The 17856-nt window shown below is 33.8% G+C and overlaps 1 protein-coding gene across 6 annotated transcripts in view; it reads right to left on the reverse strand.

Moving 5' to 3' along the window:
- RFX3 (regulatory factor X3) overlaps positions 1–17856 on the reverse strand; it is a 284844-nt gene that overhangs the window by 85678 nt on the left and 181310 nt on the right. For all 6 annotated transcript variants that reach the window (XM_024734283.1, XM_024734289.1, XM_024734284.1 and 3 more), the window contains exon 4: positions 9824–10082. In XM_024734283.1, coding sequence (XP_024590051.1) covers positions 9824–10082 — 259 coding nt within the window. The remainder of the gene's footprint in view (positions 1–9823; positions 10083–17856) is intronic.

Consider the following 17856-nt stretch of genomic DNA (forward strand, 5'->3'; position numbering starts at 1 on the left):
AATCAGTTCCCTTCTAGTAACAGGATCCCTTCTAAGGATCTCCAGGTGTCTCTTGGGCCCACGTGTCCCTGCAATGCAGATAGAAACAGCTCACTGAGGATAAAGCTGTGAATACGATACCGCTCTGTAAGTTGTATATTCAAGTGATATAGAAATCAACATATGAATCTATTACTCCACAGCAATATTAAAAAGAAGCTTAACTCAGATATTCAGGACGGGTTGTTCTTTTAACTCAAAAAAATTAAAAATGCCCAGAAAACACACCTAGCCAGCTTTGCTTTTCATCTCCTCTTGAATAAAAGCTAAGACAAAATCTTAATCTTATACACTAAGCATTTAGAGCAAAGAAGGCTTAGGTCTTGCAAACGCTTAACTACATGAAATACTTTTTACTCACTGATAATTTTATGACATCTAGAGAAAAAAATTTTAATCATTATGCTTTCAGCCTGAAGTTTTGGCAATTTTATACCACCTAAAGCTATTTTGAAATATTGATAAGAAAAAACATATAGAGAAGATACCTGCATGAACTGAATGTGTTCTGAGAACATTTGGTTTAACTAGGTGAACTGAAACCAAGACCGTTGTATCGGGCTTCCACTGATTATTCTGTAAAGCCTACATCCCTCCACCCTCACCAGGACTCTGTGAAACTGGCATTACTGATGTGTGACAATAAAACTAATTTTGAGATATCAACTGTATAAGCACTCAGGGCTACAATTACCCTTCAGGAATCTGCTGGGTTAGGATTAAGTGATAGGATTTAAGGCCAAGTTGATATTTTCAAATTTAAGATTTCAAATCTGCCTTTTGCAGATTATTCTGAGTACCAAGAACATTTTCACTTTGTATTTAGTTCATATAATCGCTAAAACAGAGGTTTTCTCAAAGTGTAATTCTGGATCGGCATTACCAGAGCCACCAGGTGCTTATAAGAAATGCACATCTTGGGTCCTTCTCCACACTGAATCAAAAGCCTTGGGGGTGGGGTCCAGCCGTGCACATTTAATCAATGCTCCACACATAATGTACACTCAAGTTTGAGAACACTGCACTAAAACATAATCAAATTTATTTTCTTTGCCAGGGTTAGACTGCAATTAATACTTCAGGGAGAATAAGTAGGGAGGTAACAGGCATTCCTAAAATGGCCCTTGCTAACTCTGTTTAAAGGGTGGTTTTAAAGTTTATTATATGGATTTTCGCTATTTTCATTCTTTTTCATTCTCTTGCTATCCAATCCTACCCAGCATTTAGACAATTTTGCAGTTTATGTTAGTAACATAATCAGAAGATAAGCACAATTTTCGTGAATCTAAAAGTAATCAATTTACAACATATTAACATTTGTGATTTAAAAAATAATGTGATGAGAAAGAAAATGAAACTAACCACGTAAAAGAAGTTTGGGGGCTATCTGTGGATTTCTATTTTTGCCTTGGAGGATTAGGTACCTTTCACTGATGAAATTAGCTCCATTACTCATATTGTAAACCTTTATATTCATAGAAGCACAGTGGCTGGTCAACAGTGATTGCTCAATAAATGTTTGAGAGAGTGAGTGACTCTAAGTACATGAATATACCAAACATTCACCTTCACCCCAAAGTATTGAATAAGAATGGCTCTAGAAATCTTTACTAAATTTAATGCACATTTTCATTCTCTAAACTTTCAACAGTCTGATAAAGAAGGACTTTTTCTGAAACCTAGGATCAAGGTTTAACTTGAATCATGATACCTCATAGACAATCTTTATACTGGGCACATAAAGAAAGGGTTGTTTCAGTTACATGCATTTGGGTAGCATGACCAAATAGATACACTTTATAATCATTAAGAGCTTGCCTAAGATTTTTTAAAATAATAAATCACTTTTTTTGAATAGAAAATATATTCACATGCCTCCCACCTTTTTTTCCTTCATTCCTTCTTCTAGAGAGATCTTTGTACTTACATAAGCATATAGAAATGTATATTTCTATTTAAATGTACACGTGCGCCATGTGCACGCATGCGTGCGTGTGCACACACGCACACACACACACACACACGCACACACACATTACTCCTTGCTTTTTCATTTAACAATATATTTGGAGATCTTTCCACATCTATCTATCTATCTATCTACACACATTAAACACATACACACACTGCCTCACTCTTTTTAATGGCTGTACAAAATTCCACTGAATGGACAAATGCACTAAAATGTATTTAACTATTTCTCTGCTTATAGACAATTAGGCTTCTTCCAATCTTTTTCTAATCCAAATAACTCTACAATGAATATAGTTGTTTATGCAGCATTTCACATATGTAAGAGTATCATCAGTGGATTAAATTCCTAGAAGTACTCTCTGAGTCAGTGGCTATGTGTATTTTCAATCTTTTTTTTTTTTTTTGTATTTTCAATCTTAATAAAAATTTCCTTATTGCTCTCCAATCCTGTACCAATTTAGTACTATCAACAATGAGACTGCCTGTTTCTTTACACCTTTGCCAAGGTTTACTAACTTTTTAACTTTGCCTGTGTGAGAGATGAAAAATGGTATCTCTTTGTAGTTTATTTTTCATTTCCTTTTCAGTGAACTGCTTCTTCAAATGCCTTCCTCATTTTGGTCTCTTTTTTTTTCTGAAGGATTTCTATGAGTGGTCTATATATTAAACGCATTCGTGCTTTGAATATAACATTTCAAAACTTTATGTGAGGTTGTTGTTTCACTGTTGCCTTTTGTTGCTGTGGTTTCTGTCATATGGAATGTTTTTACTTTTATGTAGTTGATCACATCAGCGTATTTTTTTGTAGGATCTGAATTTTACATCATGTTTCCCCACTATAACAGAATAATAAAAAAAATTGTCCATCCAAGTGAAATTAATTTTTATATAAGGAGCAATGTATAGAACCAATCTAATTTTCTTTTAAAAATAGTTATCCAGTTGTCCCAAGCATCATTTATCAATAATTCATCATTTCTCTATTCACAGGCAATGCCACATTTGTCATATGTTGTATTCTTATATGCATTTGGCCTATAGTCTATTACTGGCCAATACTGGTCTATTCATGTGCCTAGACAATTCTGTTTTAATTATTAATTTTATATATGTTTGAACAACTGGTAGGGCTGTTTGTGTCCCACACCACACATCATTATTTTTCTTTTTATACAACTTTCTTCACTACTCTTGCATGTTTATTTATGTAAACAGTCTTTCTTACAAAAGAAAAAAATCTATTGGTATCTTGATTAGGATCATATCAAAATTTTTAAGTTAATTTAGGGAGATTCAAAATGTTTGATACTGAAACTTCTCTTTCAATTATTCAAGCTTCTTTGTTTGTCCCTTAGGAACTTAAAAAGTTTTATTCAGCAGCTGGATCTTGTACATATATTATTAGTTTACTGCCTGGCATATTTTGAGTTTATTATAAATGAGATCTTTGCTTACATTATATTCTAGCTACTGTCAATTGTATTTAGAAAAGCTATTGATTTCTTTGTATATTAATTTTGTACTAAGTCACTTTACTAAATTCTCTTATTATTGGTTATAGTTTTTCATTTGATTCTCTATGATTTTTATCAGGTACACAATCATATCATCTGCGAATTCTGACCTCTTTACCTCCTTCCTAATTTTATATTTCCTTCTCTTGTCTAACTGCATCTTTCCTATAATTTTGAAAGGACAATTAAAAATCACATCTTCCTTTCTCACAAGGCAGATGGGAAAAGTTACTAAAACTTTTGGGGGTAAATTTAAAATAAATGAGTTAAATTATTTTAACTTTCTACAGATAGATTACAAAATCCCTAGCCCATGAAATTTTGGGGCACCAACAGTTATAATTTTTAAAAACCTAGATGTTAAGAGAAAACAATTCCATAGCCAACAAATACAACTGTAGCTATGCATACTGAGAAAGTGGTAACCAAATCACATGCTTTTGGAGGATATACTCATAAACATGGGAACATGGAGAAACTCCCTTTCATTTGAGAATTGATAATTGGTCATAGGCATCGTTTAGAATTTTCTCTCATTAAAATAAAAGACATGGGCCAGTGGAACAGGCAGTATTAAATTTTATGGGTCTAATACTGACTCACATGTAACTCACAGATGACAGTATATTTTAATTTGCCACCAATACATTTCATATTTTATCTGGATCACCTAGCTTCCATAAATGAAACATTAGTGATTTTTTTCCTTCAAAATCTACAGTAGTTTCAAACTAGTAAATTAACTTGCAATTTGATTTATAAATATAAGGATCAAGTTAAAGTTATACAACAGGTCACCTGGAACATAGTTTACTTCCATATTTATAAGCAGAATTTACAAACATCATTAAACCTTCCTAATCTAGATTTTAGATGAAATAGAATCTAGCCATTTCTGGCATGTTGTAACACACCTGTGGTTCTGAAATGCTGTTTCAGTATGAAATAGCTAAAAATTAAAATAACTCATTGTATTTTGCTTTAGAAGGGAATCCATCAGCTATGCTCAGGAGGAGCTGAAGGCCCCTGTCATTCTGTTTGTCTTAACCTTCTAGTTTATCAAGATTTCTAGGAGTAGAATGTCTTACAGCCTTAGCCATAAAATTACTGCCTCTAGATCTTATCAGCTTAAAGGCTGGAGCAGTGTGAAACTGACTGACAGCTGAATGGAATATAGATGAAGCAATGGAGACTACAAGTCATTCAAAGTCCCATTTTATTAAGTGCTTTGAAAATAAGGTCCCAGAACCTTCAGTCAATTTAGGATTTAGTGCAGAAAGCAGAAGATTCGTGGTACTGTCTCTGAGGAGTTTTATCTGAGAGCTCAGGTTGGCCTAGGGAAAATGGGACACAGGAAAACAGAAAATACTAAGACCATAATGGACATACATACTTCTGCCAAAATAAGTGGAGAAAGTAGTTCTACATGACTTTCATTTTTAAATCATTCAGGCTAACTGTAAAACTAAGAAAATTATTTAAAATAGAAATTTATTATTTCTGTAATATGTAATATATAAAATAACTGATTTATGCATAACATCACATTTCTAACAAAAAATTTCTTCCAAGCATATCTTTATATATGACAATTAAAGAGAAATTTTTGTCTTATGTGACTATGTTGCTTTTCTATCTCCATATAGCCATAACAAGTAATCCAACATTATTTTAACATTTTTTACCCTTTGGTAAGAAGAATGGGCAGTTCAGCTCCTTCTAATATAGTCATTTCCCCATAAATATAAAGAAGCCCTTCAAGTATTGATATAAAAAAAATCTCTGACACACACCATTAGGTGGAAAAAAAAGCAAGATTCAGTATTTTTGTTACTATTCGTAAAAAAAATTAAAAATGCTAATGCGAGGGAAAGAGAGACATTCTGCTTGTACATTCAGAGAATATCTCCAGAGTGATACTCAAAGAACTTGATAACTTTGATTGCCTCTAAGGAGAAGAACTGAGGAACAGAAGTGAGAGGGACACTGCATTATGTACTTTCTTTTATCTTTTGAATTGTGCTACTTAAGAATGTATAACTAATTCACATAAATAAATTCAGGAAAACTTTACATGCAAAGCCAAGGATAAAGAAATAAAAGCATCTACAATTCTTGAATGAATTCTTAACTTTCTATAAATTATATAAGATAGGCCAAACTTTTACTTATATAGCAGTAGATGGACATTGAAATTTTCCTCCAAACAATTGAAAAAATTACAGTATTTTTCATTAATCAAAAAAGGTAGAGATATGAACAATATTAGCTTCAACACATTTTCCTTGTGCCCTTTGGTGGGATCTAATTTTAGCAAGAGCCATTTAACATATAATTACTAAATGTATATACAGAAAAGTAGAAAATTAGCTTTCATATCACAGTCTCAAAAATGGTTAATGTAATCTAATTTAGTTAGTTTTCTTATCAAGAAGAAAAACAACTCCATAAATAACCATCTCATTATAAGAATTCAAATGTTATTTTATGGAGGAATGAATAAATTAAATTTCTTATAGCAAATTGCTTATTATTATATAGTCTGGTATAGATAAACTATGTTGTGATAAATACAAAAATATCACTAACTACAATCATATATATTTGATTCTCAAATGCAAAATGTGTTCCGGTTCCAAAATTCTAAAATTCTAAAAAAAATATGGTTATATGAAAAATAATGATGAAAAATAAATTAGAGTTTAAAATGAATAAAGACACATAAGGAACACTATGGAGATGTATTTAGAAGGAAGATCAAGGCATAATGAGTTCAGATATGACTGTAGTCAACTCTTCTACCTTAATGTCCATGCTCTCCTGAAATGTTAACAATAAATAGATCCCTAGCATTAATTTAATGAAATGTAAAATGTTTATTTACTCAAATAGTAACTTAGCTGAAGTCATACCCAGTGATGTTCCAATAAAAAATGTTACATAATCTTTTTGAAAATTCTTATTTAATACTATCAGCAGGAAATGCCTTTTAAATGTGTATAAGTTTATACTTATATTTAAATAAATAAAAATATATATACATACACACATATTTAATAATTTATACATGGACTCCATTGACCAAATAAAAGAGCACAGTAAAAGGAGAAAAAGTATTTTGACCAAATCTGAATATTGGTAGCTTGTACCATAATATATTCATCAAATAAAATTTAATATGTTACCGTAATAATCTTTTGAAAACTTCTGAAATTTCTATGTACCTTGAAAACTGAAACATTTTACAATGCATAGCAAAAATGAAATACTAAAACATGTTTATGTAAAATATTTTTTCACTTAAGGTTGTAAAACTAAAGTAAATCATATGTTCAAATAAAAATTCTCCATTAATGTAAATAAAGATCCTTCTATTATAAGAAAGATGGTTTTATATTGACTATTAGACTAGGTAACAAAATATTTCAAGTGCTGATCATTTATTTTTCTTAGTAGTGGCTTCAATTTTAAATCATCTCTTTTTACTGATTTATCCTGAGAAGTTGGTTTGCACATTGGAGTAAACCTCTTTGTGGCAGAAAGTTAATCCTAATAAATTTAAGTGAAAGTATTTCTATATAGACAGAGGTCAAATGTAAGAGACAGCAAAGGCAATTATTCTGGGAACCAGAGCAGGAAACCTTGGTAACCAGAAACCGCGTAAAGGTATTAGGTTTGTGCTGTTCCCGAGCCCTCAAATCTAACTAGTTTCACATCAACTGAATTAACTGACTATACATTCCACTTATTACAGACTCTTAAGGCACAGCCCAATTGACTACTACTGTCAGGAATTCTGGCAATAGTAGAGGCTACTCCTACCCAGTTAGCTGCATCAGGCATGCTATGGGTGATAGGTTGAACACAGAAGAACAGTCAGAAAAACTGAATTTATATGGCACAGTCTGGCTCAACGTTTGGAAAGAAATGGCTTGCATCTCGACTAACAGGTTCTTAGAGACTGTGCTCATAGACATTCTTTCTATGGTTCTACAGTGAATGAAAAAGGTACATGAAAATAAGCAAATCTCCTTTAATGACACGGCACCTACCAAAAAATCTAGCATTTCAGGAGTCTAAACAACTATAATACATAGCACAAATTTTCTAGCATTTGGCAAGAGGAGGATGGGAGGAAATCTTAAATAGGTGTCATAGCACTGAAACTTTGTTAACTTTACTATAGGAACAGATGTGAAACTGTACAGAATCACCACCTCACTGTGAATGAAGCAGATGAAGATCTTCAGCACGATTGAGGGGGGATCTAAATCAAATATAAACTGTGGTAATAAATGTAAGGTAATAATTACTAGCAGAAGTATATTTAGATAATATGTATCTATCATATGTCACTATCATGTGCTTTGATGAGAACACCTTATGATTTTTCCATGCAAAAGTTCTCTCTTTATTTAACTTTTAAACTCCTTTTGCTAAAAAGGAAATTTTCTTGTAAAAATGAAAACAAAAAACCATCCTTTACAGAACCTTAAATATTAATGCCTTTTTAAAAGGGTGAATTAATATGTGCAACTGACACTTCGGAATTTATCTTTTAAAAATAGTTTTCCCACTATTCTCAGCTGTTATAAGTCAGTTATTTTGTGTTAATTTACCAATTAATATAATAAAAATTGCACCAAATTTGTGTAATGGATAACTTAAGGAGTCATGTCATTTTTCACACTCTATACAGAAAAACAAACAAAAAAATCAAGCTATAAAATTCATCCTGCTAATGTTTGTACCTATATATACATGACCTGGAGTAATCAATTTAGTTAACTCAATGATAGCACTAGTAAATTTAGTAAACCCATATCTAGTTCATGAGGATGTTTAACAGATAGCTAAAATTCAGTGTGAAGGCAAGTATCAGTGCCTGGGGAAGGTGAAGCAGGAGAGGGGTGGGGATGGAGCGCTGGTAAGCCAGCATGAGAGAGGGTATATATGAAACGAAAGTGGGAAAGGACTCTTCCTCCCCATTTTTTCCAGTTTTCTTAAGGCCTTGGTAAGTGGTAAGTACTTCCCTTTCCACTGAAAGTCACTTTCTGGATGGCCTGTATCAGGAGCATTATACAGTACTGGTACCTAATCTACCTCTTTTCCTTTTATGGTAAAGATACAGTTATTTTACATCTAGAACATTTTACAATTTGTTGGTAAATATTATGATTTTAAAGCTGAGAGGATATTAGGAAATCATTTAGTCTAACTAACCCCTTATTTTATTGACAGGGGAACTGAGGTCCAGAGAAGCTATGATTTAGTTTCTAAGCTACATAAATATACTGCTGTGACTAAAAGGTTTAGAAATGCTGTATTTAGTGTTATCAAAAGCAAGAGAGAAATGGGCATTAGAATCAAAAATACAAAGAAAAAATGACAAAAAAAGAACTCTCCAGTTAGAACGGTTAGTTATCTGTTCTGACGTTACCAGAAAATAGTGAATTAAAAATAAGGGCTTGAACAAATGGATTAGGGAAAAGATATTAAATGATGAAAGTATGAACACATGCAATCATTACAAACAGAAAAAACTATATACAAAATACTTACCAAGTACCTATATTATATCATGAAGAAAATCCACAAAATGAAAAATGTAAAGCCTCTCATACAATTATTTTCTACTCAATTTGTTTCTATTTCATTATAAGAACAAACTATATGGTAGGATTATGGAAAAGGGGTACATGCACTTAATTCAAATCCCCAGGCCCCTTTTATATGAAACATCTAGAAAATCAATTCCATTTCTACTTTAGCTAGGTGGTCCTAAATGATTATTCTGCCTATGCTTAGTTGAGGTAAAAATGTAAAGGCCAGGTTACAGAGTTTGAGGATATCAAATTCCGCATAGGTTCTTATTACTATTTCTATTACAGCATTTTAGCACATTAAGATATCCTGTGTCAAAATAAATATATTTATTAAATATTAAAAATTTGAAAACTCAAATATGTGGTTGTGTTCCTAAGATATTATTTGCTCATACCTATGATCAGAGCCAATATATATGCTTCTCACTGGAATCACCTAGATCAGTGCTTCCCAAAGTGTCCCTCTGGTAGAATGCAAAATGACTTTACATATGGCATATGGGTAAACATTTTTAATTTTACTATTTAAGTACGGATTTTAACATATATTAGAAAAAAATTACACACTAAAACTGCACAGCACATTGTTGCCCCAGCCCAGTGTTTTGGATTTTTTCTCTCTAAAGAGAAAAATGTACGATAGAGGCTATCAAGGACCTAAATTAAACAAATAAAAACTCAAATACTTACTGTCGCTGGGGAAGCCCGAGTGGTATGCGTCACTGAGTGACCAGAATTCTCCATTGAATTGCCAATCAGATAGGTTCCTCCAGAGCTGCTGATGAGTTGTCCTCCCGTGACGCCCATCTGAATCCCACCAGTGCCCACCATACTGTGGGATGAGACCACGGTAGTCACCTGTGCAGAACTCCCTTGAGTATCAAAGTAATTCCCTCCAGTGTTTTGGCTGTACATCTGCGTTTCTGTGTAAGGATAAGTTGTTGTTCGGCTTTAGAAGAAGAAGAAAAAAGAAAGAAATTTATTTATATCATCTTATTCATTTTTTTCTAGTGTGAATATATGTTTAAAATATATCAGCTTAGCCTTTGGAACATGGTGAGTTTTTGTATTTTATATGAAACTTCATTCCCAGAAATAGTTGGGTTTACTTTCCAAACTAAAGGTACATTTCTTTTTTTTTTTTTTTTTTTTTTTGGGGACCCGGAGCCACCAGGGAAGCCCAGGTACATTTCTTTATAAGTACCTTAACACTTTTCTGTACTTTAGAGCTTTTGCTTGTATACTGGTGCCTACCTCCAGCCTATAAATAAGCTCAGGTCTCTTCCCTCCAAGAAGTCCTGCTGCGTGACTTCTTAAATTTCTTACAAAACTTCCTGCAAATCCCAGTTTTAGGAAAGCTGGGATCCAGAATGACTGGGGGCTGCAAGTCAGCTCCTCACGCTACTTCACACTCCTGGGTGACTTGCAGTAAACCTCAGGTAGCTAGCATCGATCTTTTTCTCGCCACCATAAGGATCTTGAGCAAAGATTTCACTTACCATGGGCCCTAGATCCCTAACTCTTTCTTTTTCTTTTTCTTTACACTCAAGGTTCTCCTTGATGGGGTGACTATGCCACCTCATGTCCTCACTTTCCGCTTCCCAACAACTGCAGTCCAGCTTCTGCCCTTAGCCTTTCACTGAAAGTGCTTTTAATAAGGTCACCTGTGAGCACATCTAAATACCAAGCTAAAAGGCTGCTGTCAGTCCTCATCTTTCTTGACCTATCTGCAGTATAATATTGTTGACCACGCCATGTTGCCCTTTCCCTCCTGGTTCTGTTCTGATTAAGCAGCTTGTTCGACTGATTTATTTTTAATATTCAATTGACTATAACTTACATTTTAACATAACTTTTATTTTTACTTGCAAGTAGTATAAGCTCACAAGAAGTTGCAAAAATAGTAAAGAGGTATAAAATACTTTATTTAAAAACTTAAATATCAAATTAAAATTCCCAGTTTTTTGGTCATTCTCTTCAACACCACATTCCAGAGCTAGGCAGTACTGACAATTCGGTGTAGATATTTGCAGACATTTTCTATGTGCAAGGTCTTTCTGTTTTAACCTCTCTTGTTCATTAGTTTCTATGACATATTTTTTTACCTTTTACTTTTTTTAACCACTATGTTTCGAGAGCTTTTGGAGGCTCCATTTTTCTGGCACATTAAATACTGGTAATTTCTGAGGTCTCCATTTTCAGCTCTTATTTTTTTCTCACATTTATTCGGACCATATGCCTTTATCATATACTGCCTGACCATATACATGCTCATAAGTTGATAGCTCCATTTTCTAATTATACTTTAAGAGTTTTAAATCTAGGTTTCTTTAACAGCCACCTGGTTACCTCTGTTAGGGAACCCCATGATATATGGGAAGTCTCAAATGTAAAACTGAACATATGCCTAAAAGGGAATTCTTTCTCTCTTGCTCTTTTTCCTATATTCCCCCTCTCAGCAGAGGGCAGCACCACAACCCTCAGCTTTGGAAATTACTGCTGACTTTCCATGCTCAGATTGACATCAGTCACTAAATCCTACTAATTTTACCTTCTAAATAATTCTCCAATTCTCCTTTCCATTCTTGTACTCACTTGCCTTAACTCATAATGTTCTCCATTATAACTGCCTTCTAATTAGTTTTCCTTCCTCTATTCGGGCTCTCTTCCAATCTATCTTCACTTTGCTGCCAGGAGAATTTTTCTAAAACGCAAATATGAAAATAAAGCTTTTCATAAAAACCTTTCCATGATTCTCTCTTGCCTTCGGAAGTAATTCACAACCCTTGACCTGCCTTCTAAGAACCATCAGAGCCGATGCCTGCATGATCTCTGGACTTCAAGTGCTTTCTTCGCTTACACCACACTGACCTTTTTGCTGGTCCCTGTAACGTGCCATCTTCTCTTGCCTCCCTGCTATATCTCGTGTTTTCCTCTGTCTAGAAGGCCTTTGCATTTCTCTTCAGCTCTCTTCTTTTGTCTAAATCACCCTTAAACTCTCAGTTCAAGCATCACCTTATCTCAGAATTTCTTTTCAGGACCCTTTGCCCTCTGTGGCCACTCCTCACAGGCCTGTTATGTTCTGTTCTCTGTACTTTCCTAACACCTTGCGCATACCTGAAATACAGCTCTCCATATACTGTTACTTTCCTCATATATTCGTACTCCCATGAAATTATGTTTTATTCCCATATGTACCCTCAACACTTAACACAGTTGCAGCTACACAGTGGGCACACTAGCCAACAAATAGAATATGATTCTGTTTGAAAGTACATTTGACATAATGGTGACTTCCGTAAATTTCTAAAACATAAATCCTTCTTTTGTTTTGTTAAACCAAACAAATTGGTTAGCACAATTGAGAAATTGTGCTAAACTATTCCAAGATTTTTCTGTATTATTTAAAACAGGTCATTTTAACCCATTACAAATTAATTTGTAATGTAATTGCTGATGTAAATTTTAGTAAAATAATTAGAGTGCTCCAAAACTATTCCACACTGGGTAAAGTTACTGCTTTCCAGGAAGAGCCACCACAGATCGATGTACAAATTTTAGTTTGGGGTGGTGACAGAAGCAACTCCACAGAGAACGTTTTTTTTTATAGATAGAAAAATGCCATTTAAAATACACAGTTCTTCTCATTATTGTTGTATTTCCCAGCTGGATACCTCATTTATGTATTTCTTTCATTATATATTTATTTAATAAAATAAAACAGCCATGTTGATTTCAAATTTAGGTGAAAAGAAAAGTGAGGTCATTTTAATTTATGTCTGCTAAATATGATAATGATCCTATTTAGCTGTTTTTAAAATAACACAATCTGATGTTAGTATTTAAGTATAACCAAGTAAGGTGTACACATAGATACAGGGCAATAAATAAGTTCTTTGACAGGTGCAGGAAATGGTGCCAGCTTTCCTTTCCATAGTCCAAACAAAATGCTTAAGCATGCTCCACAGTAGTAAGTTGATTTTATAAATAAATCATGTAATAATGGCTATCAATAGCTAATAGTTACTGACCATTTACTACATAACAGGCACCATTTTATGTACTTTTCAGGTATTAACTCATTTAATCTTCATTACAACTTTCTGAGATGGGTACTGTTATAATTTCTATTTCCACAGACAAGGTGAATACTTGAAGTTTGGATAGGTTAAATAGCTTTATCCAAATCACACAGCTGGTAAAAAATGGATTTGGCATCTGCACTTAGCCCATGCTCTCAACCATTCTGTCACATAAAAAGAACTTAACTTTTTACGTATGTCAATGATATGTGTGAATGACTACTGAGGAACAGTCCCAAAAGCTGGTATAGGGAACATATGGACTTTCTGTTGCTATTTGGGAGTTCCTTACACCTTAGTTAACTGTTTACTAACACCCCACTACTCTCCTCTCTTACTCAGAATGGAATCTGCAGAAGATGTACTTGCAATGGTAAAGAAATAGAGATGGAAAAGGCGAGACTATTTTGGAGGATACTTACCATTGCACACTTAGATTTCAGAAGTTCTATGATCATGGAAGTTGCAACTCTATTATAAGAGAAACATTCCACGGGGTTTAAATCACTCCATCTTTGGGGTATGACTCCTTTATAAATTAGTCCTCAGTGAACAATAGTAATGTAAACAAATGCATCACAGATATATAAAATCTGTATCTATAGCCCTCAAGTCAGCATAAAAATATGGCAGCAAAGAGCTTTCATTTTCATACTTCCCCCTAGTTGGAGATGATTCATTAGCTAAAAAAATGAGCAAAGAACAGGATAAGAGTGAAAGTCACTAAAGAGTATGCCTAATCCATAAATTATGCTCATTACTCAATCATAACCCATGGGACTGAGGAGAAGGCTTGAATAAACACACACTGGGGTAAAGACTGGTAATTTCTAGGGGAAAAAAGACACAATTATATTAGGAAATGAAGTGTCACAAATTGTTGCTGAATTTGTCTCTGACACTTATACACTTGCAGTGGGGAAGAGAGGAGACTTTTAAACACTGGATTGGGTAATAGAGGCAGACCATAATATCCTTAGTCATTGTTCTTCAAGGGTAAGAAGATAAGTATTAATGCATTTGTTGGAGGCCTGTCTGGAGCCAGAGTCAGAGTCAGGCACAGATAATTCCTAAACGTCTTTTCAGTTCTAAATGTTCTAAGCTCCTGAGTAAATACTGGAGAAATTTTGTTTAAAAAAAAAAAAGGCACCACCAACAAAAACAAACACTTCTTTCTTTCTAGGTACTAAAAATAATAACTCTTTAATTCTGATACCTAGGATCAACTTGTCTTTCATACTGCTAGAATGAATACATATGAGATATTGCTTGCACACTATTTCCCCAGAAATTTCGAAGACATACGTTTGAGAAAAGTACTCAATTTTTGGCATATCAGATTGAAAGCAGCTAACTATTTCCGCACTGTACACTACTGAAACAGCTAAATTCCCAAGCAATTCTGTGCACACTTGAAAGATGCTGCTGTGTTCCTTTTGTTTGTTCTTTACTGATTGCCTCAGACCGTTATGAAAATAATGTGTCACATTATTCTATAGCAGAAGAGAAATCTTTCCATTGTTCTGCATATGTATCCAGTAATGAATGTAAACACATAGATATGTGCATACTTGCTGACAGATGCTTCTTCATAGCTGACTCTATTATCAGGTTCTATGTAAATGTCAGGACTCTGATCCATTGAATTCAGTAAATTAGTGCTGTCTGCATCCTATCATGCCTTAGCATATACCCTGACTAAGCATGACCCTGAATATTCCCTGCTTGCTTATTCACTAGGATGATTATGTATGTCAATTTATTTTAGTTATAACCAATTTTTCTGTTTCTTTATCTTCAGGTGTCTTATCCACAAGTCCAGATGTATAATATCTCTAAATTATGTGTTTTGATTTTACCTAGGTCTTGAATATCCTCTCACCAATAAGCTAGTCAACTGCAAAATCAAGCAATGGTATGAAAATGGCAAATTAAAAAAATAAAATACCTTGCAAATTTCACACCATAAAATTTATTATGAAGATAGAATATAGTAATGTTGATCATTATAATATCTTACATTGGTACAATGTTTTATTGCTTTCAGGCTATTCTGTACACATCCTTTTAACAAATATTTACTGAGCATGTATTCTGGCACCTGGAAAAAAGGAACATGACCTCTACAGTCGTAAGGGCTGCATAACATAAGGGGCAGGTGGTCAAAAATAAGAAAGGAAATAAGATCATTAGACATTTTCTTAAACCTGTGAAAGAGAAAAATAGAATACTAAAGTGTAATAAATGGGAGGGCGCATATTAGATCAACTAGTCAAGGAATGTTACCTCTGAAGAAGAGATATTTAGGTTGAAACTGAAGGATAAAAAGAAGTCAGTCCTATGGAAAACAGGAAGAAAAATATATCAGGAAGATATAGTGTGGCATGTGCAAAAGCTGTGACACAGGAAAGATCCTGGTATTTAGGAAGGAACTAGAAGTCTAGAATGGTTGGTTAAAATGAATGAGAAGGACATTAGAAACAATGAGGTTTAAAAAGTAGATAAAAACTAAACATGTAAGTAGTGTAAACAAATTTTTTAAACTGTGGGTCATGATCCACAATTTAATGGATCACACATACTAGCATTAAAAAAAGAAAGAGACTATAGTAGATGAGACAACATCAGAACATATCACAGCTAGTAAGGATAAGAATTATCTTGAGAAACTTTGTTTCTGTCATATGCATATATGGTGTGTGTGTGCATGTGTATATTTATCTGAGTATAAAAATGTACATCTAATTTTTTCAATGTGGATGGTTGTTTAAAAAGCTTAAAGACATCATTATGGACTATGGCAAGAAGTTTGGATGTTATTTTAAGCTGGGATAGAAGTTTAAGGAAGCTAAGGTACAGGGAGGTAAGGGAATGTTCCAGCCAGAGAAACAACCTAAAGAAAGGCCTGAGGTCAGAGAGGTAACAGGAAACCATGAGAAAAGGGAGTAGCAAACAGGGCACACTGCTACAGATAAGCCATGTAAGATGATTCTGAAACATGTTCATTAGATATAATGAGAGGAGGTAATCTTATTGTAAGGTGTTTCCATGTAGTGCTAGCAAATATATGTCTGATTGAACAGACTGAGGATATAAGTAACTAAAGGCAGCCACAATGAATCAGTTTTAAATATTTTCAAAAAGTTTGGGAGCTAGGAGAATTTGGGAACTGGGAGAACTGTTGTTAGAGATAGCGGCAGCAATGGCCAACAGCGTTTGAGATAATTGTGGTCGTGTGGTGTCCTTATTGGACAACTTCTGGGGTGTGTTTTTGCCTTTGGTCTGGCTGCTGTCTAACAATGCTTGCACCTGTCTTTTTTCAGCTTGATTCTTCAGACTTCCTAGAAATTCTGAGTCACAAATATCTTTCAATAAATTCATTGTTTTGCTTAAATAAGCCAGACTTGGTTTCTGTTGCTTGAAACCAAGAACTCTTAAACAGTTTTTCATTGTGAAGTTTTTATGGGAGTCACCAAAGCCCTGCAGAGAAGTAGCTAGATTATTTGGAATCTTCAACAAATTGCAGTCTTGTGGTATGTAGTATCTGGTTGTCTAACATGCACTACTTTTTTGAGTTTTGACATAGATCATTTCTTGAATGCTCTAAGTCAGACTGAAGGCAGAAGGTACATCAGAGAGGTGACATGTCCATTTTGTGCAAGACACCAAAGGGGAAAACAGTAATTCAGAAAGGAATTCAAGTGACCTAACATAAGAGACTATTACCTAAGAATCAAAAACAATAAATTAAATATAAAGTAATAAAATACTAGAATCACTAATGAAACACTTTATTTAAATTCAGAAGACATACTTATTTCTGCTAATTTCAACTGCTAAAACAATAGGTAAAAAATAAAAGCATTTATCGAGTTGTTGCCACAACAGCTACAGAGGAAATGCAAGAATGGATTGTTAAAATGCAATAATAACCCTTGCAATAACTAATTGAGCTTTTTCATTCATATGTAGTATTTTTAATATTATATATGTTGATAATGTACAGAGTACTGAAATCATAACTATAAATTATCATTACATAAAGATATTTGGACATTTATACTTTACTGTGCATTTCAATTCTTCATTTGTATATTGTAAAGTAGTCGTTCTCACACTTTAGGGCACATCAGAACACCTGAAGGGTTTGTTAAAACACAGATTGCTAGGCTCCATTCCCCGAATTCCTGATTCAGTAGAACAGGGCTAGGGAGCCAGAACTGGCATTTCTAACAAGGTTGGCGTTTCTCAGATGAGGTACGTGCTGCTGATCTGAGGAACACACTTAGAGAACCACTGTACTAGAGGATAATAAAAATGTGAAGACCAACTTTCTCAGGAGTAAGGGAAAAAAGTGCTATTTCACGACTATTAGTGCTTTTAGTTTATTTGAGTTTTTTAAAAGTCAAAGTCCACAGTTATAAAAGAAGTTTTATATTCTGTGGCAGTTATCCATGAAAGCATTACCAAAATTTCTGTTCACTGCTATAATGGTTTTTGAAGCATACCAAAAAGGTGTACATAATAAGTACATATAGAGGTCATCTGCCCTGACTACAGAAGTCAGGGAAGTAGATAAAGACTTAAATCAACTTTGGCAGGAATGACATCATAAAAGATTTTGATCCAGAGTTGCTGGTC

This window comes from Neophocaena asiaeorientalis, unplaced genomic scaffold, assembly GCF_003031525.2.
Source record: "Neophocaena asiaeorientalis asiaeorientalis breed wild unplaced genomic scaffold, Neophocaena_asiaeorientalis_V1.1 scaffold256, whole genome shotgun sequence".
NCBI lineage: Eukaryota > Metazoa > Chordata > Mammalia > Artiodactyla > Phocoenidae > Neophocaena > Neophocaena asiaeorientalis.